At 57.5% G+C, this 25,208-nt stretch overlaps 1 protein-coding gene across 3 annotated transcripts; it reads right to left on the bottom strand.

Moving 5' to 3' along the window:
* BCKDHA (branched chain keto acid dehydrogenase E1 subunit alpha) lies at nt 1–24,822 on the bottom strand. 3 transcript variants are annotated; one of them, XM_002722294.6, is made up of 9 exons: nt 24,714–24,822; nt 9,384–9,566; nt 9,185–9,271; nt 5,172–5,280; nt 3,159–3,320; nt 1,456–1,662; nt 1,212–1,353; nt 919–1,090; nt 1–478 (listed from the first exon to the last, which is right to left on the bottom strand). In XM_002722294.6, exons 1-9 carry the CDS (start codon nt 24,810–24,812, stop codon nt 308–310), a joined length of 1,332 nt encoding a protein of 443 aa, XP_002722340.1. In that variant the 5' UTR covers nt 24,813–24,822; the 3' UTR covers nt 1–307. The 3 variants fall into 3 exon arrangements, with proteins under 3 accessions (XP_002722340.1, XP_008247916.1, XP_089174903.1); XM_008249694.5 differs by having other exon boundaries at nt 9,384–9,569; XM_089318777.1 differs by lacking the exons at nt 1–478; nt 919–1,090; nt 1,212–1,353; nt 1,456–1,662 and adding an exon at nt 1,760–2,671 and having other exon boundaries at nt 9,384–9,569.
* Nucleotides 24,823–25,208: the final 386 nt, after the last annotated feature.

Genomic DNA, 25,208 nt, shown 5'->3' on the forward strand with positions numbered 1-25,208 from the left:
CCGAGGGCAGAGACAGTTTATTCACTCAGCTGCCCCACCCCCCCGTCCAGAGGAGCTTCCCTCCTGGAGGTGCCCTGGGAAGGCACCGTAACAGTAGGTGAGGGGGTGCCAGGGCCTCATACCTGGCAGACTGCCCCCTACGTGTAACAGACAGCCTGCAGGGGCAGATACGGGGTGCACAGCCACCCGCATTCCAGTCTCAGGTGCCAGGAACCCAGGCCCGAAGGTTCCAGCGGGAGCACCTGCTGGCTCCCCTGTCCCTCACGGGGGACTGCCCGCTGGGCGGCTGAGGGGCAGGGCCCAGGCCTCACTTGTCGAAGTGGTCCAGGGGGTAGTGCTCCCCGTAAGTCTGCAGGTGCCGGGCCAGGGACTCTTGCTGCTTGCGGAGCTGGGGGGGCATCTCCTGATACACGTCCGAGAAGAGCAGGCTGGGGCTGGGCTTCAGCTTCCGCTCGGCCTGCTCGAAGGCTTCCATCACCTGTGGAACCCAGGGTAGTGGGTGGCAGGCAGCCTCCCCAGACAGCCTGGTGCCTGGTGGGGACCCCGCGAGGCAACCTGTCCCAGCCCGTCACCTACGGCAGCCAGCCTGACCCCAGGCCTCTGTCCCCGGCAGGGCGTGGCTTGTCGAGGATGATGGGCAGGGTGGGGTGTGCAGCTGCCTGACCCCAGGCTGTGCCCTGGGGTTCAGTACACTGGGCTGAGGGGGGCAGCGAGCTGCCTGTGGCCAGGGCACCCCCGACTGCACATGGATTACGTCACCTGGCCCTCAAACTGTCTGGTGGAGTGGGCACCACCAGGACCCCTTCAGAGATCAGGAACGGAGGGCAGACAAGTGGCCCAGGACGCGCGCCAAGGACACGGACGCAGCACTGGTGCAGCCCCGAGGCTCCCCGCTGCCCCCATCCCAGCCCTCGTCACCTTCTTGCGAGACTGCTTCCTCCAGGCCTTCTCCTGCTCCTCGTCCCACCAGCCGCGGCTCAGCAGGAAGTGCCGCAGCCGGGAGATGGGGTGGTCCTGCTTGTCCCAGTAATTGACCTCGTCCACTGAGCGGTACGCGGAGCTGTCGTCACTGGTGCTGTGGTGGCCGATTCTGCCGGGGAGTGGGCCAGGGTCAGGAACGGGAAGGGATGGCAGGGGTGGCAATGGAGGGGAGGGGGCCACACTGGGGAGAGTCAAAGCCCTGGGGGCGGTGGCTGGGGAGGGGCGGGCACCTGTAGGTCATGGCCTCAATGAGGAAGGGCTGGTTCTCGGCCACTGCCCGCCGCCGGGCCTCCTTCGTGGCGTTGTACACGGCAAACACGTCGTTGCCGTCCACGCGGATTGACATGATGCCGTAGCCAGGGCCACGTGCCGCTGTGGGCACAGAGGGGTGGCTGCTTAGGCCCCGGGGCCCAGATGAGAAGCGAGGAGGGAAGAAGGCTGGGGCAGGGGCAAGGAGGGGACGCCAGTCCGTACCGATGCCGTCCCCGCGGTACTGCTCAGAGGTGGGCGTGGAGATGGCGTAGCCATTGTTCCGGCAGAAGAAGATGATGGGACACTCGAGTGTGGCGGCGAAGTTGAAGCCTGCGTGGGCATCCCCCTCGCTGGCCGCCCCCTCCCCGAAGTAGCAGATGACGACCCTGTTGGCGTTGGCCCGCTTGGCGGCGTAGGCTGCCCCCACCGCTGCAGGGGTGTGAGTGGGCAGTGAGCAGGAGTGGACACACGCATAAGGAGGGCACTCTGCGTGTGCGCACGCATGCAAACCCCCCCCCCCCCCAGGACACTGGCCCTGGCCCAGCGCTCTGGGGCTGAGGCCGGCTGTGGTCTGGCTCCCCAGGGAAGAAGACCTGCTTCCCACCCCAGCACCTGCCCGCAGCCGACCATTGCTCCACGCTCCCAGCTCCAGCTCAGGCCAAACACTTGGGCATCACCCCCCACTCCAAGCCCTCAGCCATTCCCCATATCAACTTCACCTTCAAAATACAGCCACTGCCACCCTCTCGCCCATCCTGGTCCCCCAGCACCCTGGCCAAGCCACAGCCGCGTCCTGAGTTCTGACACAGCCTCCTCCCTGGCCCCTGCTACCCTGAGCAGCCAGACCCTGTTCAAACGTCCACAGCACTGTGGCTTTGGGAACACTTCTGAAACTCAAAGTCCCCTGCTAATCTGCGCGCTCTGCACCCCTCCCCTACCTCCTCAGCCAGCCTTGGCCTCTGCCCCCGCTCCTCACTCACTCACTCCCTGACGGCTCTGCACTTGAATGTCACCTGCACCCACCACCGCTTCTCACAGGGCTTGCGTCCCTAACCTCTGGACGCCGGTCTCTGTCCTGGGTGCTGGCCAGATCCATGCCACAATGCTCACAGCATGGCATCTGGCACAAGGTGGGCACCCAAATGGAAGGTGCCGGGACTCAACCTGTCACTCCACTGCCACCTCCTCAGAAGGCTGCCTTGCGCCGTGCCAGGAGGCCTGCACTCCTGTCCCCGCCCAGAACACCACCCCAGGAGGCCTGCACTCCTGTCCCCGCCCAGAACACGAGCTCCTGGTGTGCTGGGCGCACCACTGGCCTCTGGGGCAGAGCGGCAGCTGCGACCAGGCTGCAGGCCCCGGAGGGCAGGAGAGGTCCAACTGCTTGGTCTCTGCTGTATGGTGCAAGCGGTGCCCTTTAATGGAAGGGGCTCCAGGGCAGCTGCAGTAAGGGTGGGGAAGGAGGGAGGTACGGGGTTAGGGCAAGGACCAGGCCCTGGGGTCGCCTGTTCTGAGCCCCTGATGTTCCCTCTACTGCAAGCGCGCCCCTTGCAACACTTCCGTTTCCTGCTGTCAGCGGTGAGTGAGGGCCCCGTCAGACAGCACACGGCAGCACACGCCCAGACCCTGGCCGACACACGGGACCACGCAGTGCTCAGACCCCAGCAAACGCTCGGGAACACAGCAGCTGTGCTGGGAGCAGCTGGGTGGGGCAGATGCACGTCTGGGAGACCGCGAGCGTGGTCACACCAGCTCAGGGCTACTGGACATGGTAGGGACAAAGCCCTCTCCAGAAGGGTCCCAGCCAGAAGTGTCCGGAAAGCCTGGAGCAGAGCTGGCTCTGTGGGTGGCACTGCCCAGAAGGCCACCTGGAGGGGAGGGGCGGGCGGAGGCTGGACAGGGCGCGGCACCAGGGCAGGCGTCCTCACCCTGAGGGATCTGCGTTGCCAGTGGAGAGGAGATGGTGACAAAGTGGCGCTCCTTGCAGCCGTAGTGGACGGGCATCTGGCGCCCCTTGCCCCGGTCGCTCACGTTGCCATAGCACTGGGCCATGAACAGCTCCAGGGGGTAGTCCCGGTACATCAGCACGCCTGGGCACGGAGGAGGCCACGGTCAGCTGAGGGTGGGGACAACCAACCCAGAGACCTGGGAGAAGCCCCTTGCCTCCACTTCCCTGTCTATACAACATGGGAGCAGGACTGGGCAGGGCAGGCAAATGCACAGGCTCGCGGGGACCGGCAGGTGTCACAGACATGTGACCGTGGGCAGGCTGGAAAGTGTGGGCCTATGAGAGGGAGGCCGATGCCTAGCTCCTCTGATTTCTCAAGAGGAGGAGGAAGTGGGCATTCGGCCTAATGATTAGGACACCGGCAGCCGACACCACAGCGCCGGGGTCGAGTCCCAGCTCCACTCCTCACTCCAGCTTCCTGCAAACGCGCACCCTGGAAGGCAGTGGTGGCCTACGTCCTCGGATCCCTGGCTGCAGTGGGCATTCTGGGGAGTGAACCAGCAGATGAGGGCCCTCTCTCAAGTGAGTGCAAATTTACAAAAAGTGGCAGGCATCCAGCCGTTTTCTTCTTCAGATTTAATGACAAATTTCGAGACCTTTAGGTGTTTTTAATTGATTCAGACGCTTACTTGATCACGATGAACCCAGTCAACGCCAGGACCACTGGCTCCCGCGCTGCCTGGAGGGGAGCCCTCTCCCGCAAGCACAGCCTCTGGACGCCCACCTCACCTGCTCTGGGGAAGGGGCCCTGCCTGCTACGACAGAGGGCGGGGCGGAGTCTGCGACGTCCTGGGGGGGCTGTGCCCCTCAGCGGCCTCCTGAGAAGGAGCGGCATCCTCGCTCCACCGCCGAGGCCCCCGGCCCCGTCTCCAGACCCGTGTTGGAGACCCGTGTTCCTCGTGTTCCCCGCAGGACGCCCTCCAGGCGAATCACGAGGATCACGTTACACACACAGCGTCACTTTTTTTTTTTTTTGGCAAGCAGAGTTAGACAGTGAGAGAGAGAGACAGAGAGAAAGGTCTTCCTTCCGTTGGTTCACCCCCCAAATGGCCGCTACAGCTGGCACAAGCCAGGTGCTTCCTCCTGGTCTCTCATGCAGGTGCAGGGCCCAAGCACTTGGGCCATCCTCCACTGCTCTCCCAGGGCACAGCAGAGAGCTGGACTGGAAGAGCAGCAACCGGGACAGAATCCGGCGCCCCAGCTGGGACTAGAACCCGGGGTGCCGGCACCGCGGGCGGAGGATTAGCCTAGTGAGCCGTGGCACTGGCCCAGTGTCACGTTTTGTGACGCACATCTTCCCTCAACAGCAATCGCAAGCATCAGCTCAGATTACGGAGCACGCGCTGATGAATGCCCAGATGACCCGAGGAGACGGCGCCCTCCGCGTCCTCAGCCGGGGAACGAGAGCTCCCACCCCAGCGAGGGCGGAGTGGGGAGCCCGCACAACGCAGACTCGCGCACACAAGCCAACACCAAGCTGGAGGGGGGGAAGTGGGGAGCATCTCTGCTCTCCAGCTAACAGGGTGCCCCGAGGGATGTCCGCACGGCTCGGCTCAGGTCTGCCTACACCGCTGGCTTTGAGACTACGCACTTCCTGAGGAGTGGAGGTGCTGCGAGTACCGTGAACACGCCTCAGAATGGGCATGGAACACACTCACCCTGGGGCCACCGGGTGAGCTTGGGGAAGGAGGCTCAGTGGCCGGGTGCTGCTGACCTGTACCAGGTGGGGACCATCCCTGCTGCCTCCCAGGGCGCACATTAGAGGAGGCTGGATTGGAGTGGAGCCACGCACTCCAGTACAGGACACGCGTGTTCCAGTGGAGACTTAACCTCTACTGCACCACACACCCACCCCGAGCCTGGCACCCCTTCCTGGCACTGGGCTGCTCCTGGAAGAGCACGTGGGCTAACAAAAATGTGCAGGCGGACATACCTGCCTCCCGATACTGGCCAAACACCAGGTCTGTGTTTTCCAGGGCGGCCGCACTCCCCACATGTGTGCCCTCCTCACCGTAGTTGGTCATGTAGAAGGAGATCCGGCCCTGGGGGAGGGCGAGGGGGTTTGGTTATGCTGAGCAATGACACAATCAGTCCAATCTGCCCAAGCCCTGATGGCCCCGTTAACCAAGTGTCTTCCTGAAAGCCAGCCCTGACCAGGCCCTGCTGGGGCTCCTGCCCCCAGGGAGCTGCCAAGTTAGAGCCTGGGCAATGAGGTCTCTGGGATGGGAGCCCAAGGAGGGACCTGTCCCAGCGGAAGGGCATCAGAGGACTGTCTAAAGTGAGCAAAGGCCAAGTGCATGGAGGGCCCCAGGCAGAGGCACCAGAAAGGCCACAGGCCAGAAAGGCTGGAGGCAGGAGAGAGCAGGCAGGGTAGTGCAGGGCAGGCAGCATCTGTAACCACACACAGTTCTCCAGGGAGCCCCGTGGTCAGCCTGGGGTTTTAAAAGCCTCTCGGGCTGCCTACGGGAAATGGAAAAGCCAGGAGGGTGGGCCTGGCTGGGAGTGGTGCCAGGGGAAGAGGAGCAGAGGGATGAGTCCAGGGAGCCCAGTCAGAGTGCTGGGGGCACCCGGGCCAGCCCCCTGCTCCCACATCTCCCAACTGCACCCAAGTTACCAGTCTCCCACGCAGGCAGAGCTGGCCTGGGACACAGCTTTAGCTTTGCTTTCTGGATGAGGGACCACTGCAGCCAATGCCCTGCCCTGCCCTCCCTTCTTCTTGCACCCAGCCAAAAGCATGGGCCTGTGGCTGCTTCCTGCCAATGAGGGGCAACAAGTAGTCTGGAAGCCGAGGCACCAACAGTGAGCAGGAGAGAGGGAGGGCCCGGGCTCTGATGAGTGATTTCTAAGGCAGGACCCAGAGAGGCACAAGGTGGGTGGGAGGTGCAGGTCCACAGACTGGCAAAGGCTGGATGGCAGAACCCTGCTCTGTGAAATGGGCCCAGGGAGGAAGAGGAACAGGTCTGGGAGGAAGACACGAGGTCAGGTTTGGACATGCAGGGAGAGGCCAGGGGGCGCCAGGGCTCTGAGACGCTTGGATGGAGACCTGGGGAGCCGCAGGTGCACGGGAACCAAAGCACCAGGCCACGTGCAGGGGAAGCAGGGCAAGCCGGGGTGGTCCTGCAGGACCCCGTGGCCAGCCCTCCTCAGGTTCAGCGGGGTTCCCTGTGGATTCCCGGCCTGGCTTTCTGGTTGTTGTGGGGGAAACTGATGAATACGAGCTTTCTTCTAAGTGAGGAACCAATTAAAAGTTAATTGGCTTTCTAGTGCCAAGTGAGTGGGTGGAGGCTGGGTGCTGAAGGCCTGGCAGGGCTGTCAGGTGAGCGCAGAGAGGGGCCTGAGACAGCCCCAGAGGAAACAGGACTTGAGCAAGTGGCAGAAGCTACTGGGGCCCACCCAGTGCCTGGCCCCTTCCTCTGCCAACAAGCTCACTCCAGGGCAGGGGGGCCCTGCCAGACGGAAAACTACATTCCTGTCCCCTTGCAACTAGCAGTGACCAACGAAACGCAAGCAGACCTCACTGGGTGGGACCCCCTGGAAAGTTCTATAGAAGTGGGGGTGGGGACTTAGCCTCGTCTGATCTTCCTTCTACTTCCTGCCTGGAATGAAACTACAGGGAGCTCCGTGAAGGTAGAAGTCAGCACCAGGCAATGCAGATGGCAGTGCTGGGAAATGGGCATCCCATGACCCCACGGTGCTACTGCCCAGCCCAGCCCCAGGCAGCTCATTTCCAGGTTTCCTTGATCAAACAGGAGAAAGCATGAATCTGTTTGAGCTAGCGGTTGTGTTTATTTGCTAGGGCTCCCCTCCGTGCTGCATGGGAAGGTGGTCTGTCACAAACAGACCCTAACAGCAGCTGAGCCCTGAGTGATGGCACAGGGACCTTACTGAGGGTGTCCTGTCAGCCAAGCACCTACTATGCAGGGTCTCCCTGAATCCCAGGCCGACCCTACAGACGGGTTCTATCAGGACCCTCCCCACTTTTAACAGAATTTGAAGCAGGCTGGCACTGCCGTGCAGTGGGTTAAGCCACTGCCTGTGACACCCACATTCTCTGTGAGCACTGGTTCTAAGTCTTGACTGCTCCACTTCCAATCCAGCTCCTTACAATGTGCCTGGGAAAGCGATGGAAGATGACTCCAAGGGCCTGGGTCCCTGCCACCCGTGTGGGAGACCCGGATGGAGTTCCAGATTCCCATCTCCCACCTGGCCCAGCCTTGGCTGTTGCAGCCATCTGAGAAGTGAACCAGCAGACGGAAGACCTCATTCTCTGTGTCTCTCCCTGTCTGTAACTCTGCCTTTCAATTGAATAAATCTTAAAACTTTTAAAATTCATTTATTTGAAAGGCAAAAAGACTCAGAGCACTCTCCCATCCATACTGGTTTTCTCCCAGATGGGCCAGGTCAAGCTAGGAGCCTGGAACTTGATCTGGGTCTCCCACGTGGGAAGCAGGGGTTCAACCACTGGAGCCATCCCTGCTGCCCCCAGGGTCAGCACGAGCAGGAGGCTGGACTCGAACCCAGGCCCCCAGTGTGGGATGTGGGTGTTCCAGGCACAAATGGCTGCCTTGAGACCCACATTTTTACAGTGAAGAAATGTGAGGCAGAGACAAGAGACTACACCTGTGTAGTCACGGCTGTGCCTGGGTCTGAGCGCACAGGCAGGGGCGGCCTGGCGTGGCAGAGATTGTGGGGAGGGGGGCAGAGCACGGAGCCCACCGTAGAATGGGAGACAGCGTGGTGAGGCTTGACCCTGTGGACAGTGGGTGCCCAGGGAAGTCTCTGGGTGGGGTGAGGACCTCCCTACTTGGGGAAGCCACAGGAAGCATTCCTGTGAGTGGGAAAGTCAGGAGTGGGCTGCCCGCCTGCATCCACTCAGTCGTGTCCTCCTGCCCACGGGCCTCGCACCTCAGTGGGAATCACTAAGGGGCTTGACCCCCAGGGACCTGATGTAAACGCAGACTTCCAGGCCCACCCTGTTTCCCGTGCACAGGAGGGTCAGCATCTGAGGGCTGCCTGCCCAACACCCTTCCCCTTCTCCAACAGGAACCCTGCCCCGGCTCTCATCTGTGTGGCCTGGGAGCAGTGGCCTCTACTCCTCCACCCTCGGCTCCTGGGTGTGGCATGGGGCCTGAGCCTGGCCAGCGAGCATCAGCCGGGGGCCTTCTGCAGGACCCTAAGGGACTGTTCTGTTTCCACTGCCGCACGGAGTGGTAACCACAAGGCTGGCAGCGTCACAGGACCCGACACCACCGTCAGTCTTCAGGGCGACCTGAGGCCAGTTCAGGTAAGATGGAAGCACTGGGGGTCCCAGGGCCAGAACCTCAGTCTCACAGACCAGCTCAGGGCCCACACAGAACCTTTTTTCTCTACCACCTCTCCCCGAGCTGAGGACGACCAGGGACCACCACCACCACCTGGAAACAAAGGAAGCCAAAGCAAAGAGGAGAGGGAAAGGCCCGAGAGCACCTCCTGAGCCCTCTGGATGCAGCCACGCCTCAGTGCAGAGCCCTGTGGCCTCGCAGTTAGTAAGTCAGCAAATCCTCCTGCGGACCTTGGTTTGCCCAGGCCCATGTCCCCCTGGGACCAAGACTTCTAAGGATCAGAGGACATCTGGCATGGGCCTCAGTGCTCCGTGGGTCCTCCGGGTTTGTCAGGACTGTGAGCTGCAGAGAGCGAGGGCTGGAGGCTTCCACTCCTGCCCTTCCTGCACCTGAAGCCTCCAGCCAGGCCCACAGCCGTGTCCTCCTGACAGGGTCACCCTCTGCCCTTGGGCAGGACCCCTGTCCACACTCCCATTCTCTTCTTCCAGAGTCCCATGAACACACCGAGAATGCCAAGGAGCCCTCCTCCCTTCCCCTGGCCCCCACACACGAGGATCTCTATCCTCTTCCCTGAACACGGCTGGACGACCACAGGGGACTGAGTCCTCCGCAGGCGGCCACGCACCTGCCGCTGGGACTCGTAGAGGATGCGGTCCATGGTGTTGAGCAGCGTCATGCTCTGGTAGAACTTCAGCACCTTCTCCTGGGGCAGCTGCAGGTGGGGGCACACGGATATGGGCCTGTTGGGATCACAGGGGACACAGGCAAGGGGCCCGGGCACGGGGGCACGGGGGGCACGGGGAGGTGACAAGGCAGCCGCTCACGTGGGGGTCCTCGCTGGGGTTGATGATCTGGCCCTGCCGGTCCATGACGCGGTAGATGGGGATGCCCGAGATGACATTGGGCTGGATGAACTCGAGCTTGTCTATGAACTCCGCCGAGGCCCCGGGGAACTGCGGCTTGTCGTCCAGGGAGGAGAACTGCTGCTGCTGCTGCCACCTGGGGAGCTGCTGGGGAGAGGGCGGGGACGCCATGTCAGCAGTGGCACCGAGGCTCCAGGGATGCAACCCTGGCAGCGGGGTGGCATGTGAGCGAGCCAACAGGGCCCCAGCCTGAACCCCAGCTCCACCACGTTCTCCACCTTCAGGCTAACGACTTCCAGGTCTGTTCCTCCCCTGAAAACTGGGGGGAAAGCAGGAGCACCTTCCCACAGGGTTGTCGTGAAGATCACGGACTAAAAAGCGTCGAGCAGCTCCCTGGTAGCTATGAGGGACTTCAAATGGGTCATGGAGGGCCCAGCTTTGTGGCACAGTGGGTTAAGCAGCCACCTGCGGTGGACGGCATCCCTTGTAAGTGCCGGTCCGAGTCCTGGCTGTTCTGCTTCTGATCCAGCTCCCTGCTGATGCACCTGGGAAAGCAGCAGGAGACGGCTCAAGAGCTTGGGCCCCGCCACCCATGTGAGACCCAGGTGGGGTTCCAGGCTCCTTGCTGCTGCAGCCACTGGGGGAGTGAACCAGCGGATGGAAGATCTGTCTTCCTCTTTTTCTGCATTGCTCTGCCTTTCAAAATAAATAAATGTTTGTGGGACTAGAAAGTTTATTTGGCTGCAAAAGAAATTTGAAATCCATGCATAAAGGAGAGGTCTTTGGGGCCAGCGCTGTGGCGTAGCAGGTAGGGCTGTCGCCTGAAGTGCTGGCTTCCCATATATATGGGCACTGGTTCGAATCCTGGCTGCTCCATTTCTGATCCAGCTCTCTGCTGTGGCCTGGGAAAGCAGAAAAAGATGGCCCAAGTGGTTGGACCCCTGCATCCATGTGGGAGACCCAGAAGAAGCTCCTGGCTCCCAGCACTTGGCTTCAGATTGGCCCAGCTCCAGCTATTGCAGCCATTTGGGAAGTGAACAATCGTATGGAAGACTTCTAATTTCACCTTTCAAATAAATCTTTTTATTTTTTTAAAGAGGTCTTCAAAAATTAATGGAAAATGCATTTATGTACAGATTTCAAAAAAATGTTATACCAAGCTAAACTTAGCTTTTTGTTTATCTGAGAGGCAAGCAGACAGACACATGTCCATCTGGTAGTTTGCTCCCCGCTCACGGTGGCCAGGGCTACAGCCAGGAGCTGGGAACTCAATCAAGGTCTCAATCAAGATGGCAGGACTCGTAATACTTAAGCCATCACTCTGCCTCCCAGAATCTGCAGTGACAGGAAGCTGGAGTCAGCCGAGTTCCGATCCCCTCCGCAAAGACAGTAAATGACCCGCCCTCTGCATGTGCACACGCAGCCCCTCCCGGTCTGCACACTGGAGAACCTTCCTGGAAACGTCACGAGGCTTAAACGAGCTCACGCATGGGAAAAGCTCAGCAGCGCCCCTGAGTCAGGCAGTGAATGGTCAGAACCTCACTGGCAGCACCCCCAGTATCCCCTCCACCCTGTCACCAGGCCTCCTCCTCAGGGCTCCAGCACCCTCTGCTCCCAGCCCTCCCAGCCCGGGCTGAGTCATTCAGCAAATATTTGAGCACCTGCTTTGTTCTGGTCTTGTGCAGGGTTCTGGGAACCTGAGGCAGGCTGGACACGTGTCCTTGCTGACCAAGTGATGATGAGAGGAAGGCAGGGGGAGTCTGGAGAGGGGCACTCCTGGCAAGGCATGGTGTTGCCTTGGTGGGAACTTTCCGGAAGGAGCAGAGTGGCTGTGGAGGCCTTTGGGGGCATCACTTCCTCAGAGCAGAGGCAAGGCTGAGAAGGCCCGGGGGACTTGGGGAGGCCTACAGACTCGCCAGAAGGAGAGCAATTAGAGTTCTCCGCCCTGATCCAGGCAGCCTTGACCGGGTGGCAGCACTGTAAGAGCAGTCACCGTGTGCCAGGCCGCGTGCTGCATGCACAGCCTCACCGAGTCCCCTGGGCGTCTGTGAGGCCAGCTTGTCTGCTACTGCATGGCCTTGACAACGAAACCGAGGCTTGGGGAATTACAAGAGCCTGCACTAGGACACAAAGCTAGAAAGAAAAATCGTGGCAGGACTGGGCTGAGGTTCATGCCCAAACCCTCGCTCCGACCGCGCCTGGTCCTCACGCATCTGCACCTTTGCCACAGCTGCCCCCACGAGTGGGAGACTGTGGCTCAGCTTCCAGTGGGAGCCAAGTAGGGTGGCGTCTGCTGCAAGCTGCCTCTCCCCACCTCTGACTGCGCTGAGCTAGCCGTCCAGGGCTCCAGAAGAGACGAGGCACTTGTGGCTGCAAGGAAATCACACTCCGACGGCGGAGCAAGTTGAGGTCTGACAACACCACGCAGACTTCCCCTCCCTGGGTGAGGGGAAACCGTCGGCCTTTTGCTTCCCCTTCTGAGGCTCGGCACAGCCAGGCCTTTCTATTGTCCATTATTCCTTTGTTCTGTGCGTGTCTCCCACGTGCGCCCCAGTTCCCTGCCGAAAAGGCAAGGACAGCGCCCAGGTGGCCTGCACAGCAGGCACTCACCACACCAGGCGGACGAGCACTGAGGTCTGCTGCCTCCAGGGCCGGAACGACCTGACCCTAGATCTAAAGGCCACGGTGGCTCTGCGTAAGACCTGCCTCTGGGCTTCCTCACCCGCCCAAGGCTGCACAGGGCTGGCAGAGACGTTGCCGCAATAACACATGGGGCCCCAAGAGGACAGAGTAGGGGGCAGCAAGGGTCAGGACAGGGTCTAAGGGCTCAGACCCAGCCAGGTGTCAGGACAGGGGGCACAGAGGACAGGCCTCTGACCAGGGGGCACCTCCATGCACCTGGAGCAGGGCCAGGGCTGCACCCTCCTCCCCCTACTTTCCTGGGCCTGTGGAGTCGACAGGGTTCCTGTACCCAGGGTTACTGCACTGATCCTAGAAGGGCTCAGCACAGAGCCTCGCCCACAGGAAATGCTTCCTATGGCAGAGGAAGGGCATGACTCCATGTTTTTGGAAAGACTGAGGGGTTTGTGGCAGCTTACAATGGCAGAGGCCCCACAGATCTACATAAAGCCCTGAAGCCACATGCTCTCCACAGGCGGGAAGGGAAACCACCACCTGCCGGTCTGCTTGGAGGTACTGGGACGGACCTGCGCAGTCATTCCCTGAGGCATCAGGGTCAAGGGCACCTGCCTCCTGACTGTGGACCAGAACTCCCAGAGCCCTGGTTTCCTCCTGTGGACCCCGGGGGTGGCACGAGTGCGATTAAACGAGGTAATGCATGTAAATGGATCGGCTGGCACCTGACAGAGAGGAAAAGCCGGCAGGTGTTATTTGGTGCCTGTTCTTGTCAAACAGGCAGACACAGAAGATTGGTTCCAAGTCAGGCCCGGAACTAAAGGCTGGAGACGGGAGTGGGGGGAGGTGGAGGGGGTAGCAAACAGGAGCACAAGGCTGCCACCCAGAGGGCAACCTCAGAAAAGGCAGGGGCAGGGACTCCAGGGCTACACTGCCTGTGTCCGACCCTGGTTCCGTCCCTTCCCAGCCGCGTCATGCTGAGCAGGAACCAGTCTCCCGGAACCTGCGTCCTCTTGTGGAGAGGCGGGAGAAGCCCCTGCCGCAGGGCTGGGAGGACTGGGTCATCGCCAGCAGCAGAGCGAGCACCAGGAAGAGCATCCTGGAGAAAGGGGTGTTGAACCAAGGCCTCCCAGGCAGGCGGGGGTGAGCCGGGCGCAGGGTGTGGCTAACACCTCAGCCTAGGGGACGCAAAAGACCTAGGAGAGAACGGCCTGGTGCCTGGGGCTCCTCGGACCACAGCTGCAGCATGTGAGCCCTGCGCCCAGGCGCTGTATGAGGCATGTTCCTGATGCACGCGTGCTCACTGACGCCGTGGGCACTGTCATGGCAGCTGCACAGAGGCGGTATCTGAGGCTCAGAGAGGTTAGCGGTTAGCCCGAGGCCACGCAGACCATGAGTGGGAATGGCAGCCGGGCAGCAGGAAGAGAGGTGAGGTCGAGTCTGGGTGGTGCCAGTCTACTCCGAGTGCCCTGCCCGGAGCTCAGCTGGGCCACCCGGGCCTGCCCTCTGCTAGGCTCTGACTCTGCCCCGCCACAGCAGAGCAGAGCCTCCCCTTCCTGGGAGCGCCGGTGTGATGATTAATCGAGCTTTCAGGGCCTCGGGGACCCAGGGGCTTTCTCAGAACTGAAGATGGAAAGGCCAAGAAGGACACTCATCTTTCCCTGAATCCAACCCAACCGGCCCCACATTAAAGCCCCCAGGGACCGCACAGCTCCGCAGCTCCAGCTCTTCCCAAGTGCTTGGCAAGTGCACTAAGTGTTTCCTAAGCACGACCTGCTTTTCAAGTTCCTTACTTGTTTATCTGAGGAGGGAGGTGAAGGGAGAAAGAGTGCCTGCTCCAACCACTGGTTCATTTCTCAAATGCCCACCAACACAGCTGGGGACAGGGTCAAAGCTGGGAACTCAATCCAGGTCTCCCATGTGGGTGACAGGGACCCAAACACTTAAGCCATCACTGCTGCCTCGGAGTCCACATGAGCAGGGACTCGAGCCCAGATAATTCAGATGTGGGACGCAGGGGTCGGACCTGTGGGCCAGATGCCCAGCCCAGAACGACCTTCTTCATCGCTCACAGGGCTAAGAAGGTGCCCCTGCTGAAGCTTCGCAGGTGCAGCCCTGGTGTTTGGGGTCTGGAAAGCTTCTCCAGCAGTGACACGTCAGCCCGGACAACCACACACCCGCAAAGGCCTGCAGCGGCAGGAAGCGCACTCCACATTCGATAGACAAGGGGCAGTGTGTGGCGCGGCAGGCTAAGCCACCACCTACGACACCGGTATCCCGTACGAGCACTGGGTCAAGGTCCAGCTGTTCTGCCTTTAATCCAGCTCTCTGCTAATGTGCCTGGGAAGGCAGCCCAAGAACCCCTTGCCATCCCCCATAACAGCCCTGGACGGAGTCTGGCTCCTGGCCTCAGCCTGGCCCAGACCCAGCCGTTGCGGACATTTGGGAAACGAAGCAGTGGATGAAGATCTCACTCACTTCCTTTCTCTCTCTCTTTTTTCTTTTAAGATTTATTTATTTATTTGAAAGTCAGAGTTACACAGAGAAGAAGGAGAGGCAGAGAGAGAGGTCTTCCATCCTCTGGTTTACTCCCCAATTGGCCGCAACAGCTGGAGCTGCGCCAATCAGAAGCCAGGAGCCAGGAGCGTCTTCCGGGTCTCCCACGCGGGTGCAGGGGCCCAAGGACTTGGGCCATCTTCTACTGCTTTCCCAGGCCACAACAGAGAGCTGGATCGGAAGTGGAGCAGCCGGGACTCAAACTGGCACCCATATGGGATGCCACGACTGCAGGTGGTGGCTGGACCCCCTCTCTTTCAAATAAATAAATAAATAAATAAATAAATCTTTATTTTAAAAAAAGTCCAGGCTACTCCACATTTCCAATCCATCTGCCTGCTAATGCATCCTAGAAGGTAGCAGAAGTTCAAGTGTTGTGTCCCTGTCACCCATGTGGGAGACCCAATCAAGTTCCAGCTCCTGGCTTTAGCCTGGTACAACCTCTACTGTTATGGGCGTTTGTGGAGTAAATCAATAGATGGAGGATCCTTCTTTCCCTCTCTCTGTGTCCCTCTGCCTTTCAAGGAGATGAAATAAACATTGGAAAAAGGAGAAATGATCAATCTGCTCTTTGTTCTTTGTTTCTGCTTTCTCTAGCCTCCCCTCCCCTTTTTAAAAGATTTACTTATTTATTTGAGGCAGAGTTAGAGGGAATGAAAGAGAAAGGTCTTCCATCCATTCGTTTACTCCCCAAATGGCTGCAAAGGCCAGAGCTGGGCAGATCCAAAGCCAGGAGCCAGGAGCTTCTTCAGGGTCTCCCACGCAGGTGCAGGGGCACAAGCACTTGGGCCATCTTCCACTGCTTTCCAAGGCGCATAAGCAGCGAGCTGTATCAGAAGTGGAGCAGGGGCCGGCACTGTGGCATAGCAGGTAAAGCCGCTGCCTGCTGTGCCGGCATCCCATATGGGCGCCGGTTGGAGTCCCAGCTGCACCACTTCCGATCCAGCTCTCTGCTATGACCTGGGAAAGCAGTAGGAAATGGCCGAAGTCGTTAGGCCCCACGTGGGAGACCCAGAAGAAGCTCCGGGCTCTTGGCTTTGGATCGGCCCAGCTCTGACCGATGCAGCCATTTGGGGAGTGAATCAGTGGATGGAAGATGCACCCCCACCCCCTCACGGCTGCTTTTCAAATAAGTGAATAAATCTTAAAAAAAAAAAAAAAGAGAGAGAGAGAGAGAGAGAAAAGAAAGAAAGAACAAGAAGTGAAACAGCCAGGACTCAAACCAGTGCCCATATGGGATGCCAGTGCCACAGGCAGAGGCTTAACCCACTATGCCACAGTGCCGGCCCCTTTAGCCCTTTCCCACCAGTAAAATCAAACTCCGCTGCTCAGCTCATTGGATCAAAACTCTGTCTTATGTAATGAAGTGCTGCCCAGATTCTAGAATCATAAGCAAATTAAGCAATTAAGGTTCTAAAGCTATATTTGCTGTAATTTTTAAAAAATTTATTTATAGGAAAGGTAGAGTTAGAGAGCAGAGGGGAGGGAAGGAGGAAAAGAGGGAGAAAGATATCTTCCATCCACTGGTTCACTCCCCAGACGGCCACAATGGTCAGGGCTGGGCCAGGCTGAAACCAGGAGATTCTTCCTGGTCTCCCACATGGGGGTAGGGGCCCAAGCACTTGGGCCATCTTCCACTGCTTTTTTAGGCACATCAGCAAGAAGCTGGATTGGAAGTGGAGCAGCCAGGACACAAACCGGCACCCATATAGGATGCTGGCACTGCAGGCCGTAGTTTAACCTGCTGCACCACAGCGCAGACCCCAATTTGCTATAATTTCGTCGTTTTTCTTTGAAAGAAAAAAAAAAGAGACAGATCTTCCATCCATTGGCTCACTCCCCAAATGTCCACAATAGCCAGAGCTGGGCCAGGTTGAAGCCAGGAGCCAGGAACTCAACCTAGGTCTCCCACATAGGTGGCAGGGACACAATCACTTGAATCATCCTCTGCTGCCACCCAAGATGGGCTGCAGCAGGAAACTAGAATAGGAGCAGAGTTGGGACTCAAACTCAAGCAGTCTGATAGGGGATGCAGGCATCCCAAGTAGCATCTTAACTGCTATACCAAATTCTCACCAACAGTTTGTCCTGTGACACAAGGAACAGAAAGAGAGCCAGCACAGCGGGGGTGCTTGTTGCAGTAGTTAACAGGCTGCTTGGGACTCTACATCCCACTTCAGAGTGCCTGAGTCTCCCACATGGATGGCAGAGGCCCAAACACTTGGCCCACCTTCCACTGCTTTCTCAGGCACATTAGCAGGGAGCTGGATTGGAAGTGGAGCAGTAAGGGCTAGAACTGGGGCTATGCTAACGGATGCTGGCACTGTAGGCAGCAGCTTATCCCACTGTGCCACATCCCAGTGGCCCTGGCTCCACTTCTAGTCCAGCTTCCTGTTAATGCAGACCTGGAGGGTAGCAGGAAATGGCTCAGGTACGTGGGTCCCAGCCACACACACAGGAGACCTAGATTAAGTCTGGGCTCCTGGCTCTGGCCTTGCTCAGCCCTGGCTGTTGGTGATATTTGTGGAATAAGCCAGCAGATGGAAAATCTCTCACTGTACGCCTATCTCTACCTCTGTGTCTTTCAAATAAAAAAATATAAATTAAAAAACTTTTTTAATTTATGAAAAGGAGGAAGAAAGAAGAGACAACCAGTGGGGCTGAGATGCAGAGGGAAGGGCATCTTGGGGCCTGAAGCCAGCTCCTCCCAAGCTAGCTTCCGGCCAGCCAGCGTGGGCTGAGTGGCTCAGACAATGGTGGGGCACACCAGGGCGGGACCAAGCTGAATACTGTGAGACCTAGGAGCCTGGTACTGGGCCTTGGAGTCCAGAGCTCCACATGAGATCTTACCTCTGCGATCCTCAGTTTCCCCAATGGTACCACTGCACAGGCCTTGCCATGTGGCTCTATTAAATTAATAATGGACATGAGCTGGCATTGTAAGTCAGAAAGAGATCTGTGATGTGAAAAGAGGCTGGGTTTCTTTTCTTTCTTTTTTCTTTTTTTTTTTTTTTTTAACTTTTTTTGACAGGCAGAGTGGACAGTGAGAGAGAGAGAAAGGTCTTCCTTTTGCCTTGGTTCACCCTCCAATGGCTGCCGCGGCCGGCGCACCGCGCTGATCCGATGGCAGGAGCCAGGTACTTATCCTGGTCTCCCATGGGCTGCAGGGCCCAAGCACTTGGGCCATCCTCCACTGCACTCCCTGGCCACAGCAGAGAGCTGGCCTGGAAGAGGGGCAACCGGGACAGAATCCGGCGCCCCGACCGGGACTAGAACCCAGTGTGCTGCGCCACAAGGCGGAGGATTAGCCTATTGAGCCGCGGCGCCGGCCAGAGGCTGGGTTTCTTAAGACACTAGCTAAGAGAGACAAACGCACACAATTAGGTCAGTAAAGACTGTCTCCATTCATCCCACAACCCACACAGGCACCTGCCACTCACAGATGCTGTGCAGGGCTCTGCAGCCCCAGAGAGGCCGCCCCAACAGCCAGGTGCAGAAATCGCACTACTGGTCACCAGTGCAGGCTCAGGTCTAGGTGCCTCTGATCTCCAGCAGGGCAGAACCATCCTCACTCCACTTGCTAGGGTCAGAGAGGTGAAATGGGGTGGCCAAGTCCCACCCTGGAGTGGGGGCTAAGAAACTGTCGCCCAACCCCCAGACGACTTGAGTCTCCATCCTCCTCTTCTGAGCACTAAAACATCTGCCAATGTAGCAGCCGGAGGAAGCGTGGTAGAAATCAGGCAAACAACTCCAGGGCAGCAGAGTATGCTGGGAAAAGGGCGGAGGGAGACAGGACAAGAAGGCAGCAACAAACAAGGCAGCCTCGTCACCCTCCCAATACTGATGGCCCCACTACCCCATCCAAGCCTCCCATCACAACACACCCTCCCTACCTTACCCCAAAGGCACTATCTTCATTCCCACCTCCATAAAACTGTGCCATCAACCACGTAAGGCCACTTAAACTCACTGAGGTAGAATAATATTAAAACTTAGCTGGTTCGAGTCCTGGCTGCTCCACTTCCAATCCAGCTCTACTGTGACCTAGGAAAGTGGTGGAAAATGGCCCAAGTCCTTGGGCCCCTGCACCAGTGTGGGAGACCTGGAAGAAGCTCCTGGCTTTTGATTGGCTCAGCTCTGGCCCTTGGGGCCATTTGGGGAGTGAACCAAAGGATGGAAGACCCCCCCCCCCCGTAACTCAGCCTTTAAAATAATAAATAAACCTTCAAAAAAAAAAAAAAAGAAAACACAACTTGGGGGGCAAGCATTTTGCAGAGCAAAGACACTTTCTGGGACTCATGCGTCCCACAACAGAGTGACTGAGTCCGAGTCCTGGCTCTACTTCCAATTCTACCTTTATGCTAATGTGCACCCTGTGAGTCCGCAGGTTATGGCTCAAGTACTTGGGATAGGGCTGCAGGGCTCCTAGCTTCATCCTGGCCCAGCCCTAGCTGTTGCTGGAATTTGAAGAGTGAACCAACATATGGAAGATCCTTCTATTTCTACCTTTCAAATAAAATGAAAATAAGTAAATAGGGGCCAGCACTGTGGCACAGAGTTGATGCCCTGGCCTGAAGCACCGGCATCCCATATGGGCGCCGGTTCGAGACCCGGCTGCTCCACTTCCAATCCAGTTCTCTGCTATGGCCTGGGAAAGCAGAAGAAGATAACACAAGTCCTTGGGCCCTGTACCTATGTGGGAGATCCGGAAGAAGCTCCTGGCTCCTGGCTTCAGATCGACACAGCTCCGGCTGGCCGTTGCAGCCAACTGGGGAATGAACCATCAGATGGAAGACCCCCCCTCCCGCCTCTCCTCTCTCTGTGTAATTCTTTCAAATAAATAAGTAAATCTTTTAAAAAAAGAAAATAAGTAAATAAAAGATTAAAACAGGTTCTTCAGTCACACCAGCTACATTTTTTTAAAAAGATCTTTTATTTATTTATTTGACAAGTAGAGTTACAGACAGTGAGAGGGAGAGACAGAGAGAAAGGTCTTCCTTCCGTTGGTTCACCCCCCCAAATGGCTGCCACGGCTGGAGCTACGCTGATCCGAAGCCAGGAGCCAGGTGCTTCCTCCTGGTCTCCCACACGGGTGCAGGGCCCAAGGACTTGGGCCATCCTCCACTGCCCTCCCGGGCCACAGCAGAGAGCTGGACTGGAAGAGGAGCAACCGGGACTAGAACCCGGGGTCCATAAGGGATTCCAGCACCACAGGTGGAGGATTAGCCAAGTGAGCCACGGTGCAGGCCCACCAGCTACATTTAAAAAAAAAATTTTTTTTTTACTTGACAGGTAGAGTTAGAGAGAGAGAGAGAAAGGTCCTTCTTCCATTGGTTCACTTCCCAAATGGCTGCCATGGCCAGCGCCACGCCGATCCGAAGCCAGGAGCCAGGTGCTTCCTCCTGGTCTCCCACATGGGTGCAGGGGTCCAAGGACCTGGGCCATCCTCCACTGCCTTCCCGGGCCACAGCAGAGAGCTGGACTGGAAGAAGAGCAACCAGGACTAGAACCCAGAGCCCATATGGGATGCTGGTGCCGCAGGCAGAGGATTAACCAAGTAAGCCATGGCTCAAGCCCCCTACATTTTTTTTTTTTTTAAAGATTTTATTTATTTGAGAGAGAGAGTCACAGAGAGAGGCAGAGACAGAGAAAGAGGTCTTCCGTCCTCTGGTTCACTTCCCAAATGGCCGCAACAGCCAGAGCTGGGCCAATCTGAAGCCAGAAGCCTCTTCTGGGTCTCCCACACAGGTGCAGGGGCCCAGGTATTGGGGCCATCCTCTACTGCTTTCCTAGGCCATCAGCAGAGAGCTGGATTGGAAGAGGGGTAGCCAGGACACAAACTGGCTGGTGCCCATATGGAATGCTAAAGCCGCAGAGGCTTAGCTTACTACAAACGCTATAGCATCGGCCCAACACCAGCTACATTTAAAGTGTGCAGTACCACATTTCAACTACTGCCAAAAGTTCTTGGGGCCAGCACTGTGGTGTAGTGAGCTGGGCTATAGCCTGCAACAGTGACATCCCATATGAGCACTGCTTCGAGTCCAAGCTGCTCCACTTTTTTAAATTATTTTTTCGAAGATTTATTTATTTGAAAGAGTTACACAGAGAGAGAGGTCTTTTTTTATCTATTTATTTTTTTGACAGGCAGAGTTAGACAGTAAGAGGAGAGACAGAGAGAAAGGTCTTCCTTCCATTGGTTCACCCCCCAAATGGCTGCTATGGCCGGTGCGCTGTGCCCATCTGAAGCCAGGAGCCAGGTGCTTCTTCTGGTCTCCCATGGGGTGCAGGGCACAAGCACTTGGGCCATTCTCCACTGCACTCCCGGGCCACAGCAGAGAGCTGGCCTGGAAGAGGAGCAACCGGGACAGAATCTGGCACCCCAACTGGGACTAGAACCCGGGGTGCCGGCGCCGCAGGTGGAGGATTAGCCTAGTGAGCCGCAGCGCCAGCCACTTTTTTTTTTTTAAGATTTATTATTTATTTATTTGAAAGTCAGAGTTACACAGAGAGAGGAAAGGCAGAGAGGGGGAGGGGAGGGGGAGAGGGAGAGGGAGAGGTCTTCCATCTGATGGTTCACTCCCCAGATAGCTGCAATGGCTGGAGCTGTGCCAATCTGGAGCCGGGAGCTTCTTCTGGGTCTCCCATGTGAGTGCAGGGACCCAAGGACTTGGGCCATCTTCTACTGCCTTCCCAGGCCTTAGCAGAGAGCTGGACAGGAAGTGGAGCAGCCAGGTCTCGAACAGGTGCCCACACTTCAGGGCTGGGCTTTAACCCACTGCGCCACAGTGCCGGACCCAGCTACTCCACTTCTGATACAGCTTCCTGCTAATGCGCCTGGGAAACAAGTGGAGAATGGCCCAAGTGCTTGGGCCCTGCCACCATGTGGGAAACCCAGATGGAGCTCCAGGCTCCTGGCTTCAGCCTGGCCCAGCCCTGCCCATTACAGCCATTTGGGGAGAGATCCAGCAGATGGAAGATCTCTCTAACTCTACCTTTCAAATAAATCTCTTTAAAGAAGAAGGGCCGGTGCAGTGGGGTAGCAGGTTAAGTCACCACACACAGTGCTTGCATCCCACGTGGGCATGGGTTCGAGTCCCAGCTGCTCTGCTTCTGATGCAGCTCCCTGCTAATCCCTGGGAAAGCAGCAGAAGATGGCCTAAATATTTGGGCCTCTGCACCCACGTGGGAGACCCAGAAGAAGCTTCTGGTTCCTGGCTTTGAATCAGCCCAGTTCATGACCCTGTGGCCATGTAGGGAGTGAACCAGCAGATGGAATATATCTCTCTGTCTCTCCCTCTATATATAACTCTGCCTTTCAAATCAATAAAACAAATATTTTTTTTTTTAAATAAGGAAGTTAGTTAGTTCTACTGGACAACCCTGGCCTAGAATCTTCTTTAACTAAAGCTATGGCTCCAGGCTGGTGCTGTGGCATAGTAGCCTCTGCCTGCAGCACTGGCGTCACATATAAGCCCCGGTTCCTGTCCTGGCTGTCCTCTTCCAATCCAGCTCCCCGTTAATGGCCTGGGAAAGCAGTGGAAGATGCCCAACTGCTTGGGCCCCTGCATCCAGGGTGGGGTGGGGACTTGGAAAAAGCTCCTGGCTTTGGACTGGCCCAGCTCCGGCCATTGCAGTCATCTGGGGAGTGAACCAGCAGATGAAAGACCTCTCTGTCTCTCCCTCTCTTGGTCTATAGCTCTCTCTCTCAAATAAAATCTTGGGGCTGACGCTGTGGTGTAGCAGGTAAAACCGCCCTCTACAGTGCCAGCATCCCATATGGGCACCAGTTCAAGTCCCGGCTTCTCCACTTCCGATCCAGCTCTCTGCTATGGCCTGGGAAAGCAGTAGAGGATGGTCCAAGTCCTTGGGCCCCTGCACCTCATGGGAGACCTGGAGGAAGCTCCGGGTTCCTGGCTTCGGATTGGCGCAACTCCGGCCGTTCAGGACAAGTGGGGATGAGACAGCGGATGGAAGATCTCTCTCTCTCTCTGCCTCTCCTTCTCTCTGTGTAACTCTGACTTCCAAATAAATAAATATATATTCAAAATAAATAAATAAAATCTTGTAAAAAAGAAATGCTATGTCCCTTCTCTACACTAAAAAAGTGGAGCCTCTTTTTAAAATCTTAGGTGGCAAAAATACAGGTGGGAGACAGTGACTCTAAGAAAATATAAATTGGGGCCAGCGCTGTGGCGTAGCAGGTAAAGCCACTGCCTGCAACGCCGGCATCCCATATGGGCGCCACTTTGAGTCCCGGCTGCTCCACTTCCCATCCAGCTCTCTGCTATGGCCTGGGAAAGCAGTGGAGGATGGCCCAAGTGCTTGGGAGACCTGGAAGTTCCTGGCTCCTGCCTTCGAATTGGTGCAGCTCCAGCTGTTTTGGCCATTTGGGGAGTGAACAAGCGGATGAAAGACCTCTCTCTTTCTGCCTCTGCCTAATAAATAAATAGATCCTTTAAAAAAAAAAAAAAAGAAAATATAAATCAAGATATACATAAACAGGGCCAGCATTGTGGTATAGCAGGTAAAGCCGCAACCTGTGACACCAGCATCTCACTTTCCCAGCTGCAGCACCTCAGATCCGGCTCCCTGCTACTGCGCCTGGGAAAGCAGTGGAGGGTGGCCCAAGTGCTTGGGCCTGCACCCGCAGGGGAGACCTGGAGGAAGCTCCTGGTTCCTGGCTTCAGCCAGGCCCAGCCCCAGCCCCAACCATTGCAGCCATCTGCGATGTGAACCAGCAGAAGGAAGATCTTATCTTTCTCTCTCTACCGGACTTTCAAATAAATACATCTTTAGAAACTTAACTAAGTAAACATATATAAATAAAAGTATGAGTATCCGTCCCCCCCCCAAAAAAAAATGAAGGCAGGCAGGCAACAAGGAGACTGAGCCAACAGAAACAGGTTTAATCAGACACAAACGACCTTCCCCTGGCCTGCCCCAGTCTGCCCACCTCCCACCCGACTTGCCCAGCCAGTGGGCTCTCGGGAATGAGGTCAACGGTAGAGGCTCTGACTGCTTTAAAAAAAAAAAAAAAAAAAAAAACACTACAAGAGAACAGCCCCAAGGCAGAAGGCTGCCCCGCCCCCTGCACCTGCGCCTCCTCGGCCTCTACCTGCTTCAGGTGATTCTCTTCCAAGCATTCACACCCTTCTTCCCTCCTTTCTATCAGAGATTCCCCCTACGGTTTCCCCTCCCTGCCTCACACACTGGGGCTCAGACCCAACCCCACAGTTCAAGCCACCTCCTTTCCGCTCCCCTCGCCAAGGTCGCGCCCCGACACTCCTGTTGCAGGGCTGGTTCTCACACCTCGCGTGTTTTCACAACCACCCCCTAAGGGTTCACCGAGGGGCACGGCAGGGCTGTGAGCCCCCCGGGCTGTAGCTCAGGCCCTTCCCTGGTCCACGTCAGCCCCTCTCCCCACCAGAGGGTCCGCGGGGCGACTTTACCCCAAGCGGCTTCTACCAGAAGGCCCTCGGACCCTTTGGACAAGAAATAAAAATTCCTCAAGGATTTTCGAGAAATGTGGGCAGATGCCCCGGCCGGTCCTCTCCTCCCTCGTAAATTCAACAAATACTTATGGCTGCCCTCCTCGGTAGCGTCCCAAGCACAGTCAAGTCCCTGCCTGCCGACGTCCCCTCAGGGCACGCAGGAGTCCATGGCTTCCTCCCACGACTCGTCTTAAACCGAGAACTGAGGCGAAGGAGCAAAGAAATGAAGACCCCATACAAGCCCGCGACTGGACCGCATTCCTCCTTTCTCGGCTTGGACGAGAACGTCCATCCACAAGAAACTCTCCCCTGGCCACGTCAGTCCGTTCTCCAGCCCCTGAGGGACACGGTCTCGCCGTCCCCGCGCCCCGCCGAGCGAGAAGACCTACCCTTACGCCTCCCTCAGAGCCCGCAGAGGGGCGACCTCGCCTTTCCCCTCCTCAGTGGAAGCTCCTCCCTCGCGAGGCCCCTCCGCGCGCTCTCCCAATCCTTTTTCGCTTCCTTGATTGCCAGCCCTTGCTGCATACCCTGCAGGTGACGCTCCGAAGAGGGTCTTTACGGCCCTATTACTCCTTAGGGAAAACTTCCAGGGGCCCCAAGTACTCACGGATCTAGTCAGCCCCCGCGCCCCAAGCTGCCGCAGCAACAGGGGCACAGCCTGGCGCCTAGGCCCCCAGACCCTCGCCGCGGAAATCGCTAACGCCATCTTGACTTACAACCCACTCGGCGACCCGCCCCCTCCTTTAACCTAGACCGGGGGCTGCCCTTTCATGAGCCTGATTCAATTGCCAGCACCACTGTGACATAGAACACCTGCTTCCAGTCCCACTTACGCCAGTACGCGTAAATGTGTGAGGAAGGTGAATTATTTTTTCCAAAATTACTCAGATAGCCCCGTTGTAGTTGATCATGTAAACAGGCAAAGAAGAGGGCAACCTTATCAGGACGCCCGAGGTTTAAGGCCCGGGGGCCTTGGGTAGGACGAGCCCGTGCCAAAGCCCGCCCCCTTTCCTCTATTGTCCAATGGCTTTGCCTTAGTGGGGAGGCGGGGAGCGGACGGAGTCATATTTGTTTGTAAACCCTAACCCACGTGCGCGCGCCC

The sequence above is a fragment of the Oryctolagus cuniculus genome, chromosome 18 (genome assembly GCF_051225735.1).
Source record: "Oryctolagus cuniculus isolate XC-2025 breed Fujian yellow rabbit chromosome 18, ASM5122573v1, whole genome shotgun sequence".
NCBI lineage: Eukaryota > Metazoa > Chordata > Mammalia > Lagomorpha > Leporidae > Oryctolagus > Oryctolagus cuniculus.

What these genes read in the sequence shown, in the direction of transcription:
- BCKDHA (XM_008249694.5), bottom strand. Translation starts at nt 24,812, where the DNA reads ATGGCGTTAGCGATTTCCGCGGCGAGGGTCTGGGGGCCTAGGCGCCAG. An exon ending in TGGCCAGTATCGGGAGGCAG is followed by an intron (nt 3,321 to 5,171) that starts GTATGTCCGCCT and finishes CTCCGTGCCCAG; the next exon opens with GCGTGCTGATGTACCGGGAC. An exon ending in GGCAACGCAGATCCCTCAGG is followed by an intron (nt 1,663 to 3,158) that starts GTGAGGACGCCT and finishes ACACCCCTGCAG; the next exon opens with CGGTGGGGGCAGCCTACGCC.